The sequence below is a fragment of the Cololabis saira genome, chromosome 17 (assembly GCF_033807715.1).
Source record: "Cololabis saira isolate AMF1-May2022 chromosome 17, fColSai1.1, whole genome shotgun sequence".
NCBI classification, from domain to species: Eukaryota; Metazoa; Chordata; class Actinopteri; order Beloniformes; family Belonidae; genus Cololabis; species Cololabis saira.
Genome location: NC_084603.1, coordinates 3,283,452 through 3,300,144, shown reverse-complemented (window position 1 = coordinate 3,300,144; position 16,693 = coordinate 3,283,452). Strand labels below are relative to the sequence as shown.

Below are 16,693 nucleotides of genomic sequence, written 5' to 3'. Positions count from 1 at the left end.
AAAACTCTCATTATAAACATGACAAGAAAACAAGGATACATAATAGAGAATACATTGAAAAATTAGGACATGAGATGTTTTTTCAGCAATTTTTTGAAGGATATAAATGACAATGTTGGACCTCAGAGACATATCTAAATTGTTCCAGAGTTTAGAACTTCTAAATGAAATATTAAACTGATGAAAAGATGTTCGACAGAAGGGTAAATGTAGATTGACACTGTGTCTAGTTGAGTATGAATGCAAGTCAGATGAAAAACTAAAGAAATTATGAAAGGTGTCCGGAAGATCTTGCTTATTGTTGATAAACTTGTGCACAAATAAACATGAGTGAAAAACATTGAGTTTATGAATGGGTAATATAGATATTAAAATATCCTACGTCCCTCTCTCTTAAATTACAAGTATACCCCTCCGTCCCTTCCTGTTCTTGAATGTATCATCTCTCTCCTCTTTCACCCACTCCCATCAGTGACCCAATTAAGCATGGGAGGGACACAGCAGTAGTAGAGTGACGAAGGTAAGGCGAGGAAGAGAGGGAGGACAGGCAGAGTGTGGAGGGAGTTTGACAGTCAGTAACTGGAGAAAGTCAGAAAACAATTGCTACCGACCTGCCAGGACACACAGCCAAGTGTCCGAACTTCACCTGGAACTAAAACAACCTTTGACAGACTCAGTGGAGGCGGGGGCTGGGGTAGCAGTACGACATTCCCGCTGCCACGCACTTGCTGCCGTGGAAGAAGAAATGAGGAGAGGAGAATAACAATCTACCATCCCCGGATAAAGCGGGTGGGGAGCTGTGCGGAGTTAGGATGGCCGAATGCCGGCATTTAGAGGGAGACTGAGAGCTAGGAGAGACTGAGGAGACAAAGACAGTGCATTCCTGCCCGCTGAGGGGAGGGGGGGCCGTGGGAGTGTGGTCGCCCCAAGGCAAGAGAAAGATTTCTGTTGACAGGAACAGAGGGAGAGGCACGAGGAAAGGATGCATCTGTTCTTCCAAGACAAGTGGGAGGTGGAGGGGCTGCAGACTGTGGGGATCCTCCTGGTGGTCTGCAGCTCCCTCAAACTGATGCACTTTCTGGGGCTTATCGACCTCTCTGTGGCAGGTAAGAGAAATGCTGAGAAATCAGGAGAGATCCTTCGAGTTGGTCAACATGTTTATGATCTTTAGGGAACAGGAGACTGAACCCTCACAGCAGGGGAGAATGTGCAACATAAGCAACTGTGCGAGTTTCTGTGTTTGCCAGAGTTAAACATTAGTGTTTGCCCCATTTCTTCCCTAAATACCAGTCATGTTTGACACACTTCTAGCCCTGTGTAGCCTGCGTATGTGTGTGGGGGGGTGTGCGGTTTCACGGGGATAGACGGAGCACGTACAGTACAGTGCTTCCATCTCTATTGCATTTTTAGTGCAGAATCTATCCTGGAAAAATGATACCCAGGAGTCATACAGCACTTATTTTATTTCATTCTGAAGAAACCCCTTTGCCATGATTTTTCAGCATGCAGTTTAATCTTCTTCTTGTGCTGAATGTAGAATTGTAGCATTTGATGAAAAATATCCACACATGCAGCTTGCAGGGACGATTAAGAAAAATACACGACTTCCAACCAGGTTCATCAAGTTCAAGTCCCGTGACTGTGAAGCACATTTTTTTGTTGGACTTCTGTCGTCAAACTCTCATTATACAGATGTTAAGTCACTGTTCGATTATGGATAAAAGTTGAATGAATGAATGAAAATATATTTATTTCGGTCAGGTCATTCTTAATGTAGACACCAACTGAAAGCATTAGTTCACATAAAAAAAAAAAAGAGAGACCTAACCGAAAAGGAATAGGCTGAAGCTATTGCTTATTTACGCCTACCCTTCTCACATGATCAACTTATTCAGATCAAACATACAAAACATAGTACAAAAAATAAATCATATTGTTTACCCAATCCCGAACATAATTCCGTAATAGTATCATCTACTGGATCCCTCATATTTTTCAAACACATTAAACTTAAACAAACGTTTGAATGCATGAATCGACTGGCACATCTTCAATTTTTCAGCAAGTGCATTCCATATATTTACACCCCTTACAGTAATACATTGATCTTTAATTTTAGTCCTAGACTTTGGTTTTTCAATCATACGTTTCCCTCGAAGCTCATATCTACTTACTCTTATTTTAAACATGCTTACAATTTTACTAGGTAACAATCTGTTGAACACTTTGTACATTATCAATGCTATTTTGTATTCCACTAAATCCATGAATTTAAATGCCCTTAATTTAATAAATAGTTCATTTGATGGTTCTCTATAACTTGATTTTGTGATAATCCTTACCGCTCTTTTTTGAAGAATAAAGATCGGTTTAGTTTGGGTAAAATATGCACTCCCCCATATTTCTAAACAGTATGTAATGTAGGGAATAAACATAGTGCAATAAAAGTTCAAGAAAACATCACGGTTTTGGTTTAAATCTTTTGACTGTGTTAAGATCATCTTGCACATTTCTCCTTTTTCTAGCAAGTTTCTGCACCCTTACTGTACCTGGGTTGCCGTGGGAACGCTTCTCACAATGAGTTCAGATGGCTACGGTCTCATTGCACCTGTTTCAGACTTTGAGTGACTTTCACTGAAGTTTATTCGACTGTCCAGCATTTTTGAAAAATGTGTATTCAAAAATGAAGCAGAGTTCGTGAAGGATGGACCGAGATCATGGTTAATCGGTAGTTGTAGCCGAAAATAAGAAATGTTTTTTACTCGGTCTCCACCAGGACACCAGAGCCAGAAAGTCTGCGTAGCATTTCCCACTGAAAGGTGGCGTTAGCATTTGAAAGATTGAAGATTGTAGCAGTCAGGGCTTTAATCTAAGACAAATAAATGAAGATTTTAATCATTATGAGAAATTGCTCTTCTGTACTGAATCTGAGCATTGTTGTGACTAGTTACAAAGCAGTTCAGAGTACAGTCAGTACTGGAGTTGAGGGGGGATGAGCGGGGATGGCATCCCCCCCTGAAATAAAAACGGTCCAAATCATCCCCCCTGTAAAACTGCCATCCCCCCTTTCCATCCCTTATGTCATTTCATCAATGAATGTGGTTTTACTGCTATTTCAACATTTAGAGTCATCACCAGAAAAATAACACCAGAAAAATAACTTATTTGACAATTTTCACCTGTTTCAAGTAAATTTTCACTTAAAATAAGTAGAAAAGATTTATCTTCTCATTACAAGCAAAAAAATCTTGTTCCACTGGCAGATTTTTCTACTTATTTCAAGTGAAAATCTACTTGAAACAGGTGAAAATTGTTGTTTTTTCCAGTGATGAGTCTTGTTTTAAGTTTAATGATATTTTTTTTACTAAAATGAGACATTTTAACTAGAAATAAGACAAATATTCTTGTTAAGATTGTGAGTTTTTGCAGTGATCCATGTTACTTATCCTGTGAAGGACAGAGTCATATTGATAAGTTCAGAAAAGTGTTTTTTATTGTTGTGTTTTGATGTATTTGATGTAAGCTCAGTGGATATTTAAAGCTTACAGAAGGCTGCATTTAACTGCTGCTATGTCATTCCTGCAGTATTTCTGCAGCTGTTTTGGTCACTGCTATTATTTGTAATATATTATATTATTTGTAATCAGCACAAATTATCTGTCCCCATATGATCAAATCCACCATCCCCCCTGATTTTTTTTTACAACTCGAGTACTGACTACAGTACATGTGATTCTTAGGTAGCGACTCAGGGGAATCCACAGTCATGTACAGGACAAAGTAAACCGCATAATCCATATTATTTGTATCTTTATTCAAATCAACACTATTTTTAAAGTGCATCTCTGGATCTGTTATCGTGAGGTTTCAGAGCCACACGGGAACCGTAGCCGACTGAAAAGGTTCGGTACTGGACATGAACTGACCCTCTGGGGCTGAACTAAATGTTTGCTGCCTTCACATTACTTGAGGAATTGTATGATTTGCTATCACTGTGGGTTCATGAAATGTGACAGTTTCATAAAATGTACTATATATTGCCAAAAAATGTACTTCCTTCAAGGTAACAAAAGAGAGAGAGAAAGACAAAAAAATATGTTTTTCATTTCTCCTGAAGAACTGCGATATTCTGTCAACATTACCCGAGCAGTACTACCGATGGATGGATGGATGGATGGATGGATGATGGATGGATGGATGGATGGATGGATGGATGCATGGATGGATGGATGATGCATGGATGCATGGATGGATGGATGGATGGATGGATGGATGGATGGATGGATGGATGGATGGATGGATGGATGGATGCATGGATGGATGGATGCATGGATGGATGGATGGATGGATGGATGCATGGATGGATGGATGGATGGATGGATGCATGGATGGATGGATGCATGGATGGATGGATGGATGGATGCATGGATGGATGATGGATGGATGGATGCATGGATGGATGGATGCATGGATGGATGGATGATGCATGGATGCATGGATGGATGGATGGATGGATGGATGGATGGATGGATGGATGGATGATGCATGGATGGATGGATGGATGATGCATGGATGCATGGATGGATGGATGGATGGATGGATGGATGGATGGATGGATGGATGGATGGATGGATGGATGGATGGATGGATGGATGGATGGATGATGCATGGATGCATGGATGGATGGATGGATGCATGGATGGATGGATGGATGGATGGATGGATGGATGGATGGATGGATGGATGGATGGATGGATGGATGCAAGCACTTTGTGTTGCATTATTTGTATGAGAAGTGCTATATAAATAAAGTTTGATTTGAAAGTTTTGAATCAGAACACCATTCACTTTCTATAGAACTTACACATTCTTATAATAATAACAATAAAACCCAATTTATCCAGCACTTTTCTAACCAATGTTACAATATGTTTAACATAGCTGCAGAGAATTTAATTGAGTTCAATTCAATCCAACTTTAAAGGCACTTCAAGAGTAGAATTAAACTCCAAATTAGTCCAAGTAATGCAAAGCCAATAAATGTAACTATAATAAAGATTATCTGGCTAAAGAAACCAAGAGATTGCGTTTTTTAGGAAAGATTTAAAAGTGTATATGTAAAGTAAACATGTGTTCGTCATAATTAATTTAATGCAAATGGGTTACAATTGGGTTTTTATTCCCTTAATTAAACATAAAATTGTATACAAAGAGGTAGGGCTGTGCGATTAATCGATTTTAAATCTAAATCGGATTTATTAATCACAATCGATGTTAAAAAAAGGAAAAATCGGAAAATCGATTTTCCATTTTTGCAGCTGGCTGCATTACAGACAGAGCTCGTCTAGTCGTCTTTGTTTGGTCAAGAAAATGGTAAATGTTGTCACTTTACTAAACTCAAGGAGGATTTACAGTATCTTTCAAATGCACTTCATTCCCAATAGGGACATTTGTTTGCTATTTTTCTTTAAAAATAAAGATAAAATATTTGAAACAATTTATTCCATTGTCTTTTGTAGTTTTACCAAAAAAATCGAAATCGAAATCGAAAATCGGGTTTTCATAGAAAAAAATCGGGATTTTATTTTTGTCCAAAATCGCCCAGCCCTACAAAGAGGACACCAATAGTCCGTGAAACAGCTTCATCTCAAATGGCCTTCAATAGCTGTTCCAGTGTTGTTGAGAGGTTAAGATGCAAAATAGGGAATAAGGACAAGGGTATAAAATGTACCTCAGGTGCATAGTATCCTGCCTCTTACCTCAGAGATAGTCGCATTGATTTTGAAAGTATTTGATATTGATTTCTATATTGTGTTCAGCTGCGGGGTTCATTAGGGATAAGATGATACATAGAAACAGAAACAAAGTGTTGGGGCTGTGCTGGGCAGGTGGCTGGATGAATCTGGCATGGACCAGACAATGTGTTCTGTGTGGTCTGGTGGGAAATAATCCCGACGCCAATGATCATGGGGGCACAGTTCCCAAAGAAGCATCAGGAGAAACAACCGGGCCAGCAGAGATAGGCTGTCAGCTGTGCTGCTGCAGTCCTGTTTGCTTTCAGACCACGTTGACCCTCATCTCTCAGACGCTGGGGGCTTCCATAAAATTGATGAAATTGTTGAAATGCAGTCTAAGAGGCAGGGTTACATATATATGTACGCAATCATGTGTGAAACTCTCTCTTGTGTGTGTGTGTGTGTGTGTGTGTGTGTGTGTGTGTGTGTGTGTGTGTGTGTGTGTGTGTGTGTGTGTGTGTGTGTGTGTGTGTGTGTGTGTGTGTGTGTGTGTGTGTGTGTGTTAGGGATGGGCGGTATGGACTAAAAAATGTATCACGATAATTTCTGGCATTTATCCCGATAACGATAAAAAAAATAACAATTCAACTCCATCTTTGTAACTATAAATCTATCTCGCTCTCAGATCCTCCATGTTTGTTACACAAAAACGTATCAACGGGAATTTATCCTTCCTTCCTTCCTTCCTTCCTTCCTTCCTTCCTTCCTTTCTTTCTTTCTTTCTTTCTTTCTTTCTTTCTTTCTTTCTTTCTTTCTTTCTTTCTTTCTTTCTTTCTTTCTGACTCATTTCCTTCCTTCCTTCCTTCCTTCCTTCCTTCTTCCCTTCCTCTTTTCTCCCTTCCTTCCTCCTTTCCTTGTTTTCTCCCTTCCTTCTCCCCTTTCCTTCCTTCCTTCCTTCCTTCCTTCCTTCCTTCCTTCCTTCCTTCCTTCCTTCCTTCCTCCCTTCCTTCCTTCCTTCCTTCCTTCCTCCCTTCCTTCCTTCCTTCCTTCCTTCCTTCTTTTCTCCCTTCCTTCCTTCCTTCCTTCCTTCCTTCCTTCCTTCCTTCCTCCCTTCCTTCCTTCCTTCTTTTCTCCCTTCCTTCCTTCTTTCCGTGTTCTATCCCTTCCTTCCTCCCTTCCTTCCTTCCTTCCTTCCTTCCTTCCTTCCTTCTTCCCTTCCTCTTTTCTCCCTTCCTTCCTTCCTTCCTTCCTTCCTTCCTTCCTTCCTCCCTTCCTTCCTCCCTTCCTTCCTTCCTTCCTTCCTTCCTTCCATCCTTCTTTTCTCCCTTCCTTCCTTCCTTCCTTCCTTCCTTCCTTCCTCCCTTCCTTCCTTCCTTCTTTTCTCCCTTCCTTCCTTCTTTCCGTGTTCTATCCCTTCCTTCCTCCCTTCCTTCCCTTCCTTCCTTCCTTCCTTCCTTCCTTCCTTCCTTCCTTCCTTCCTTCCTTCCTTCCTTCCTTCCTTCCTTCCTTCCTTCCTTCCTTCCATCCTTCTTTTCTCCCTTCCTTCCTTCCTTCCTTCCTTCCTTCCTTCCTTCCTTCCATCCTTCTTTTCTCCCTTCCTTCCTTCCTTCCTTCCTTCCTCCCTTCCTTCCTTCCTTCTTTTCTCCCTTCCTTCCTTCTTTCCGTGTTCTATCCCTTCCTTCCTCCCTTCCTTCCTTCCTTCCTTCCTTCCTTCCTTCCTTCCTTCCTTCCTTCCTTCCTTCCTTCCTTCCATCCTTCTTTTCTCCCTTCCTTCCTTCCTTCCTTCCTTCCTTCCTTCCTTCCTTCCATCCTTCTTTTCTCCCTTCCTTCCTTCCTTCCTTCCTTCCTTCCTCCCTCCCTCCCTCCCTCCCTCCCTCCCTCCCTTCCTTCCTTCCTTCCTTCCTTCCTTCCTTCCTTCCTTCCTTCCTTCCTTCCTTCCTTCCTTCCTTCCATAAATCAGCTTTACACAAAAACATCATCAATGGGAATTTATCATTTTTACCGTGAGATACAAATTCTTATCGTGCGGAATTTTTTTGGCGGTTTATCGTGAACGGTAAAATATCACCCATTCCTAGTGTGTGTGACATCAAATCATCCGTCCCAAGTGTGGGTTTCCCATCAAATGTATCTCAAGGTCGGGCTCTGCAAAGAGCCACAGCCCTACAGGCCTCACTGAGCATGTTAAAGGTTAAGGCCATTACAGCAAAATTAGAAGAATAGTCTAGCAGTTATAGTTTCTTTGGAAGGATTGCCAGGAGAACTTTGATTGATATATTTATTGATATATTTATTTGGTCACGTTGTTAAAGTTATTTGTCGGTACAAAGTTTTTTCATGTAGATCAAGGACCAAAAGGTGTAGACAGAAGCCAAAGCGGATTTTGTCTACCCTTTTAACATAATATAACCACTACAGTGCAAGATTTGAAAAAAACGAAACTAAATAACTACGTGAGAGAGAAAATAAATAAATAAATAAATAAATATATATATTCATACATATATACATATATACATACACATACATACATATATATATATATATATATATATATATATATATATATATATACATATATATATACATACATATACACATACACATGCATACCCACATACATATGAGATAAAGAAAGAAAGAAGTAAATAAATAGAAAAAAGAAATAATGTTGCTCAAACTGGCCTATCTCGGCTTAACAGCATCAAGATGTGCATACATTCATCCACATATACCAAACCTAGTGCTGGGTGGTATACCGGTTCATACCGAATACCGGTGTTTATTTTTCTTATGATATGAATTTTTCATATACCGTAATACCGGTGAGTATGTACAGTAGCTACACAACGTTGGGAACGTAGCGCCGCTGGACACTGTTTGTGAGGGGACTGTTTAGCAGTAGTGATGCACCGATTGTTCGGTAACCGAAATTATTCCCCCGAAAATGGCAAAAAAACACTTTTGGTGTTCGGTGGAATAAGTGGGAATAAAACTGAACAATTAATAACGGCGTTGTAGGTTGTAATATAAGGAAATAGACTGGCCGCCCGTACCATTCGCGCACCACAAACATAAATCGTTGGCCAACCAAAAAATGACCACATAAGAATTTTACCTAACATTCACCAGGAGGTGGAACCAAAACAACATAATGCTGGGATTAAATTAAAAAATGTTCAGTTTTTTATGTTCATAAGTATTTTCTACCTTGTAATTTTGTAAAAGATTTTTTTCTTTGAAAAGCCTAAATGAAATGTATTTGATTTATGCAACGGTGAAAAAATTGGCAAAATAAATTAGAATCATAAGTGCCACCTCATTGTAAACGGCATCATTTTGTGAGGGCATGCAAACCTGTATTTATACTAGTGTGGACATTAATATTTTTCTACAATCTTTCCTCCTCATGACAGTAAAATAGGCCATTCTAAGCCAATTTACTGCAGCAATTCCTTTCCAAATCATTAGAAAATGTGGTTAACACCCAGTTGTGCATGAAAAAAAAATACAGTGATATACCGTGAAACCGATATAATTTAGAAAAATACCGTGATATAAATTTTTGGTCATACCGCCCAGCACTAACCAAACCCACTTATATATACATAGCTGTGCATACATACATACATATATATGCACTTATTTATACCTGTATACACATACATACATGTGCACTCATGTACTTGCAGGGTTATCCGTAGCAACCCCTCTAATTCTTCTGTCTAAAAAGAATTTGGAAGCACGACTGAAGTTTGCAAAACTTCAGCATCCGAACAAATCCCAGGATTTCTGGAGCAACGTCAACAGATGGACGAGGCCAAAGTGCAGTTGTTCGGCCTCTGCAGAAATGTACCGACAACCAAACATCATTTCTGAAGAAACACCTCATATCTGCTGTCAAGCCCAGCGGCGGAGGGGTGATGATTTCAGGCTGTTTCGGAGCGACAGGGTCTGAACACTTTACAGTCCCAAGCCGACCATGAACTCCTCTGTTTACCGGCGCACACCAGCAAATATTTATCGAATTTGCCCAGAAAACCCTGGGGTTTTGCAAAAACGAGGTTTTGTATGACTGCTGCAGTGCCTCTTCTGAATTTTATGATCATTATGGGAAACTTGTGGAGATGTTTGTTTGCTTTGAGTTGAGCTGGCAGACTCAGTGAGTTTGGAAACAGTCTGAAATGTTTAGTTGGTGTTTTGAACTAATCCTCCCTGCTGTTTTTGCTCAGGTTTTTCTGCACTAATTTGGTTCTGTTAAAGCGTCAGCTGATCGAACTTGTGCTGCTCGTGCAGGATTGAAGCTGTAACGTTCGAGTGCGTTCTTATCTATTCCCGGAGCGCTTTCCATGGTCTCCCATCGCTAAGCCAAGCCAGCATGCAACCTCCGGCTCAAGAACCCAGTCTATTGTTGCATCTTCCTGTTGCATGGAGTGTGTTTTCGGCTCCTTTGACATGTGTCCGTGGATAGAGAAGTAAATCACAGACGTGCGCCTATATGTGTGTGTTTATCTAACCCTTGTGCTATGGTTGGTGATTGCAGGTAATCCCTCCACCAGCCAAAGCAAAAAAACCATAAAGCAGCGATTCCTCAAGTTGCTGCCGTGCTGCACGCCCGCGACTGTCCCCTCAGTCTCTCAAAGCAAGTGCTCCTACACTCTCTGTACATCTCTGTTTTCTCCCTCCAGCCTTTTTAGTCGGATTCAAAGGTTCACACACACAGTCTGTGTGGATGCACTTAATACGATATTCATTGTTAACATGAGAACAATCACATGAAGCCACATGGACTCCAAAAACGGGACCTGTCCAGGTCTGTCTTTGTCTTTTGAGATTTGGAGAGTGTGGCGTTTGACAATGGGACGTGTGTGTGTGTTTGTGTGTGTGTGTGTGTGTGTGTGTGTGTGTGTGTGTGTGTGTGTGTGTGTGTGTGTGTGTGTGTGTGTGTGTGTGTGCGTGCGTGCGTGCGTGCGTGCGTGCGTGCGTGCGTGCGTGCGTGCGTGCGTGCGTGCGTGCGTGCGTGCGTGTGTGTGTACTTAAACAGAGACAGTAAAGAATTATAGTAAAGTACCTACCGTATTTTCTGGACTATAAGCCGCACCAGCTCTATTTTTAAAAAAACAATAAAAAAAGATATATAAGCCGCATTCGCTCTATTTAGAAAAAAAGATATGCAAGCCGCAGATATTTATGTTGTTAGATTAGATATTTACTACATGTACAGAAGGATTTTGAACTGTAAATAATGTACATGTTTGTACCTAAATAGATCTTTCCTAACAGTGTCTTTTAACACGGCAGCAACTTTGCTGATTAAAACGGGACAGAACCAAGAGAAAATAACCAGTATTTATTCATCTATTTATCTGTTTGAAATCTGCTTCTACTTCTATCTGCTAAAGAAGAAGTAGTTTATTCTTCTTTGCATTTATTTTGTCTTAGTTTTTATTCTAATTCCGGTTAGCACTCCCCCTAGCGGTGGAAGGAAAATCCACAGAATAGCTGCACCTTTGTATAAGCCGCACGGTTCAAAACCTATGAAAAAAGTAGCGGCTTATAGTCCAGAAAATACGGTAAATCTACTCGTAGATGGCATGAGAGTAAGACGAGGAAGACACTTTTAAAATGTCTTTTCGGGTTATAAGTTTATCTCAGCATAAGCCTCTCACCAGCGTTTCCAGTGTGCTTGAGCTTAAGCTTTCACACCAGACATTTAGTCCTTTCTTGTGGTATTTTACTGATTTATGTTCTGCTAAAATTAAAATATTAATAGAGATTTTCTTATGATAAAAGGATTTTATTTTGCTTGACATAAAATGTTTGTCAGCCTTAAATTGTTTTATATTTCTGTATTAATATGGATCTAAAATGAAAGTCATATGAATCCTATAGAAGACCTAATTAAACAAATAAACAATGTATTTAATTCTTTTTTACAAAAGTGACTCTATATTAAACACTTTTCAGGGTCAAAGTTAAACCTCCAATAACTCACAAAAGTGTCCAGAACTGAAAGCTTTTTTCAGTAACCATTAATCAGCTTTCCACATAAGCTCGGGGGAGTTTTAACCCATTTCTCTGCACAGGAAATACTTCAACTCTTAAGTGTTTGTGGGTTTCCTTCCTTATTGTCTCTTTGCAGGACCCACTTTCTCTGCAGGTTCATTTTTTTTAAAATATATCCTGACAGTTTCCTTTAAAAGAGAAACGAGGTAAAGCAAAGTTGCATGGGTCACCCTTTGAAGGGGGCAGGTTCTGAAAGGGCTAACCACTATCATTATTGCTCACTTATCATAATGCTGTTCGCCATAGGATGTCTTTTTGGACCACAAAAGATTTGACTTATCCACATGATCGTTAACACTGCAGGTGAGCTGCAGCGTCCTGCCTGTTTGGGGAACAACGGTTTTCTCCTTGGTGAACCACGATGCCCACCATCGCTGTTACTCTGCTAGAGAACTGTATCATCAGCCTGTGAGAGATGCCTTTATATGTTCAGGATATCCTGAGCTCCTTTGGAAAGTCATGACTTTAATCACCTTGGTCAGTCATCCCATTCAGGGTCAGGCTAATGTTCTCTGTTCTTTATTATTTGATCATCTTTTACATCCTAATAAAAATGTACAAATCTTTTATCTTGGGTCTTCAGAAATGTCATTTTCATGTACCGTATTGGCCTGAATATAAGACGGTGTTTTTTGCATTGAAATAAGACTGAAAAAGTGGGGGTCGTCTTACATTCGGGGTCTAGACGTTATACCCATTTACACCGCTAGATGGCGCCAGATATCTTTAAGCGAATGCTGAACTTAACTCCCCAGGCCAAAGAGAACCCCTGTCACGAAGAAGGAAAAAAAAAAATAGTATAAGAAAGAAAAGAGAAGAAAATAAGAGAAGAGATAACAGAAAGTGGAGAAACGTAGCGACAATCTGGAGAAAAGAGGGTGGAAGTTCGGCAGGTAAACCGGCAGCTGAGGAGAAGTTATGATGCAAACTTCAAGATAATGATTTAAAATAGTCAAAATAACATGCTTTTTCCCTCAAATATATTGTTATAATCATTTGTTTCAGATGTACTGTAATTATTTTCTGTATAAAAATTGAATTTGGTGTTCAAAAAGTCTTTCTTCAAACTTGAGTCTTGAAAAAGAGGGTCGTCTTATAATCAGGGTCGTCTTATATCCGGGACAATACGGTAGTTTCATACTGTAAAATATCACATGAAAATGATTGACTCTACTTTCACTCTCTAATTTTTTTAATTTTTTTTTTATTTCGATCACGTGCTCAGTATGGTACACTCATTCATAACATGTCGTGTAATCATTTGGATCGAAAAGGAGTAGGGTGAAGCTCTGAGCTTATAAATGCCTACCCTTTAACCTTCACATTATTATTATTTAAACTTTCTATAACAAATGCTTTCTAGCATTTCCACCCAAAAAAGAAGCAAACACGAAAGAAAAATATATGTAACAACAAAGAACCAGTAAGAAAAGAAAAAAAAGGAAAAATAAATAGTAAATAGTCTTGATTAAAACAAGGACAAAAAGATCAGTAATTATCATGATGTGTTTTAAATTATTTTTGAACTGTATGATGTTTTTACTTTGTTTCAGATTATCTGGCAAGCTATTCCACAACTTAACCCCTGTAACTGAAATACACATACTTTTAAGTGTTGTTTTAACTGTTGGTTGTTTGAGATTATGTTCCCCCTTAACTCATATTCATCTCTATCCTTAAACAGTTTTTGTATGTTGCAGGGGAGTGAATTATTCTTTGCTTTGTATATTATCTGTGCCGTTTTAAATTCAACTAGGTCAGTCAATTTTAGTGCGTTTAATTTCCAGAACAAAACATTTGTGTGATGATAAAATCCTACATTATTTACGATTCTTATTGCTTTTTTTTGCATTACATAAATGGGGTGAAGATTGGTTTTAAAAGTATTTCCCCAAATCTCCACACAGTACGTCAGATTTTTGCCAGAGGTTCACGTACGTAATCTAAAAGTATTTCATATTGTACAAAAACAGGAAATTCCCGAGGGTCGGCAAACTTCCCAACACTCCAAAAGTTGTATTTGACTGTCTTAGTATTTGTTTGGTTAATATGGTCAAATAACTCAGTGGAGTCGTTGTTACTCAGAGTTTTAGGAAGGTGCCGTAATGGTTGCTGCTAAGTAACCCTTTTCTGTCCCCCGCAGACAGCGTGGAAGATGATTTTGAGTTATCCACCGTGTGCCATCGGCCTGAAAGCATGGATAAGCTGCAGGAGCAGACTAAGTTCACCAAGAAGGAGCTGCAGGTCCTCTACAGAGGCTTCAAAAATGTACGTCTGACTAGAAAACAATGAGAAGACAAATAAAATCAATACAACTGATTATCGTTACATTGTAATTGTTTTGGTGAGACGTTCTGCGTTGTCATCTCCATATTCTCCATAGGAAGTAACAAGCTTTCTTGATTTTCTTCTAGGAGTGTCCAAGTGGAGTGGTAAACGAGGAGAACTTTCAAAACATCTACTCCCAGTTCTTCCCTCAGGGAGGTGAGCTTTCCTAAACCCCAAGGTGTCCAGTATCAATACTCCCCATCCCCTATCAATCAATAAATGTCAAGAAACGTGTAAACAGCATGCTGACGATGAAGGTTTAGATCTTGTTTTATCATCACAGTTGAAAGAATGTGCTGTAATTAACTCATTTTAATCATCTCTGCAGCACCAAAGTATGTGCACTGCAGAGAGGCAAAGCCATTTTTCATTTTTGATATTTAGCTTGATAAAATGTTAACCACTTGCCTCCAGTTGTATTTGAAATTATTTTTATATCTAGTCTATATTTAGATCCCTGCTAATCCTAGCTGTTCAAAGACGTCATGTTTGAGGCCTCGTGGTTTACTCCAAGTCTCTACCTTTGCAGATTCAAGTATGTACGCACATTTCCTTTTTGAAGCCTTCGACACAAACAAGAATGGCTCGGTTAGTTTTGAGGTGAGCTCTTGTCCCTACATCAGCTTCTTTTGAAGAGATGAAATCAAATATGTGCCCTTCTGAAGTCTGCTGCAACACCTGCATTCACACGAACATGTATTTCTTCTTATACGCGACGTGCCCACAGAGAAAAAGCTGTAAACATTTGACTTTGTTTACTGGATCAGCGTTTCAGCTTTCAATAGTGTTTTGTTTGTCTTTCTTTTTTAATCTCAGGACTTTGTATTTGGCTTGTCTATCATCCTGAGAGGGACCATTAATGACCGGCTAAACTGGGCGTTCAACCTGTACGACCTGAACAAGGACGGCTGCATCACCAAAGAGGTAACGCCAGCATGTTAGTTAGTTAGTTAGTGATTTATTCCGAACATGCAAATGATATATAACGTAAATATGAACAAGTAAAACAGAAATAATAATACAAAATGGCCGATCAAGACAATTTTACAAAACAAAACAAAATAAAACAAAAAAACAGCACAGTAATTTCACTTGCATGTCCGAAAAGGGGTGGGAAGAAGTATAACGACATGCAAACATTACAGGAGTTAATGCTGAATTTAATTCCTGTAATGGTTCAGAATGGGGCGGTGTTCTGCCAATTTCTGATACCTGCCGAGAAATGCTACTTTGTGGTTCTGCGCATGCGCACAGTCCATTTTCAATGTTTGCATCATTTCTTGCACGATGTAAAATGGATAATATGGGATGTTTTTAGAGTAGTTTTAGTTTTAGAGTGTTTCATCCTTCAAAATACACTTACTAGGGTTGCAAAGGGGTGGAAAATTTCCGGTAAATTTCCGGAAACTTTCCGGAAACTTTCCATGGGAAGTTAAGCTGGGGAATTTTGGAAATATTCCAAATTGGAAACTTTCCATGGGAATTATGGGAATTATGGGAATTTATTGGAAATTTATGGGAATTTATGGGAATTTATGGGAATTAACTGGAAATTGGGGGTAATTTAAACAAACTGTATCATATCCAAACATAAATGTAAATATTTATTTTGTCATAAGCAGATATCCATGCAAGATAATACAAAAACATGACATTTCAACAGATTTATTTGAGTAGAACTTTAGTTTTTATTCTTGTATGAACAATTATTTTAATGAACAACAAAAACATGAATGTTGAGCTCAAATGTGTGGCTTCAATAGTCTTGTGCTTTGAGCTCAAATGTGTGGCCTCCAGGCTTCAAGAAATCACCTGTGCATGTGATGGAGGAATGCACAGTGCCTGTAGGGGGTGTGGCCTCAATAGCCCTGCAGTAAGCAATGTGCTGTGTGCATGTGATTGAGGAGTGTACTTGCATTAAATCTGGTTGTTTTAGCCAAGACTATGCTACAATATATTTCCCCCAACTATATTTAAGTTCCCTGTTAAGGGCCAACCTTCAATTCTGTAAATTTCTTATTTATTCCCGTTAATTCCCGTTAATTCCCATATATTCCCGTTAATTCCCATATATTCCCGTTAATTCCCATGGAAAGTTTCCAACTTTGAAAATTCCCGAAATTTTGCAACCCTAACACTTACCCATGACATGAATGCATTACACTTTGTGAACATTGTACGATAAAGAGAAAAAAACAACAATTCTATCGCTTTATTTGATATTCCTTCAGTCATTGGCCTTTATTTAACCAGGCAGGTCATTAAGAACATTATTATTGACAATGACGGCCTGGCAAGCGACAAGGACCACTTGGGGTGGGAAAATAAGTGGTTTAGGGAGTAAAACACAGTAAAATTGTATCTGTACAAAGGTAGAAAACCATTAGGGAGCATTTTTGGCAAAGCAGCAAAAATTGGCAGAACACCGGATCTCGTTGTGACAAGTCATAACACGGAGGTTGATTCTCACACATCATCTTTTGTCATCTTTTTAGAAATCAGCTCCAATTTCTGCCACACTAGTTTGTAACTTTTTTATTTTTGTCTACATCTTGAAAACTGCT

The 16,693-nt window shown here is 39.2% G+C and overlaps 1 protein-coding gene across 4 annotated transcripts in view; it reads left to right on the top strand.

Annotated features, from left to right (window-relative positions):
- LOC133464038 (Kv channel-interacting protein 2-like) overlaps nt 1–16,693 on the top strand; it is a 180,872-nt gene that overhangs the window by 158,779 nt on the left and 5,400 nt on the right. For 2 of the 4 annotated variants that reach the window (XM_061745979.1, XM_061745978.1), the window contains 4 exons: nt 13,945–14,069; nt 14,216–14,285; nt 14,659–14,729; nt 14,946–15,053. In XM_061745979.1, coding sequence (XP_061601963.1) covers nt 13,945–14,069; nt 14,216–14,285; nt 14,659–14,729; nt 14,946–15,053 — 374 coding nt within the window. Of the gene's footprint in view, nt 1–706; nt 1,107–10,278; nt 10,378–13,944; nt 14,070–14,215; nt 14,286–14,658; nt 14,730–14,945; nt 15,054–16,693 lie in introns of those variants that run through there. The other 2 variants (XM_061745976.1, XM_061745977.1) reach the window with 2 other exon arrangements.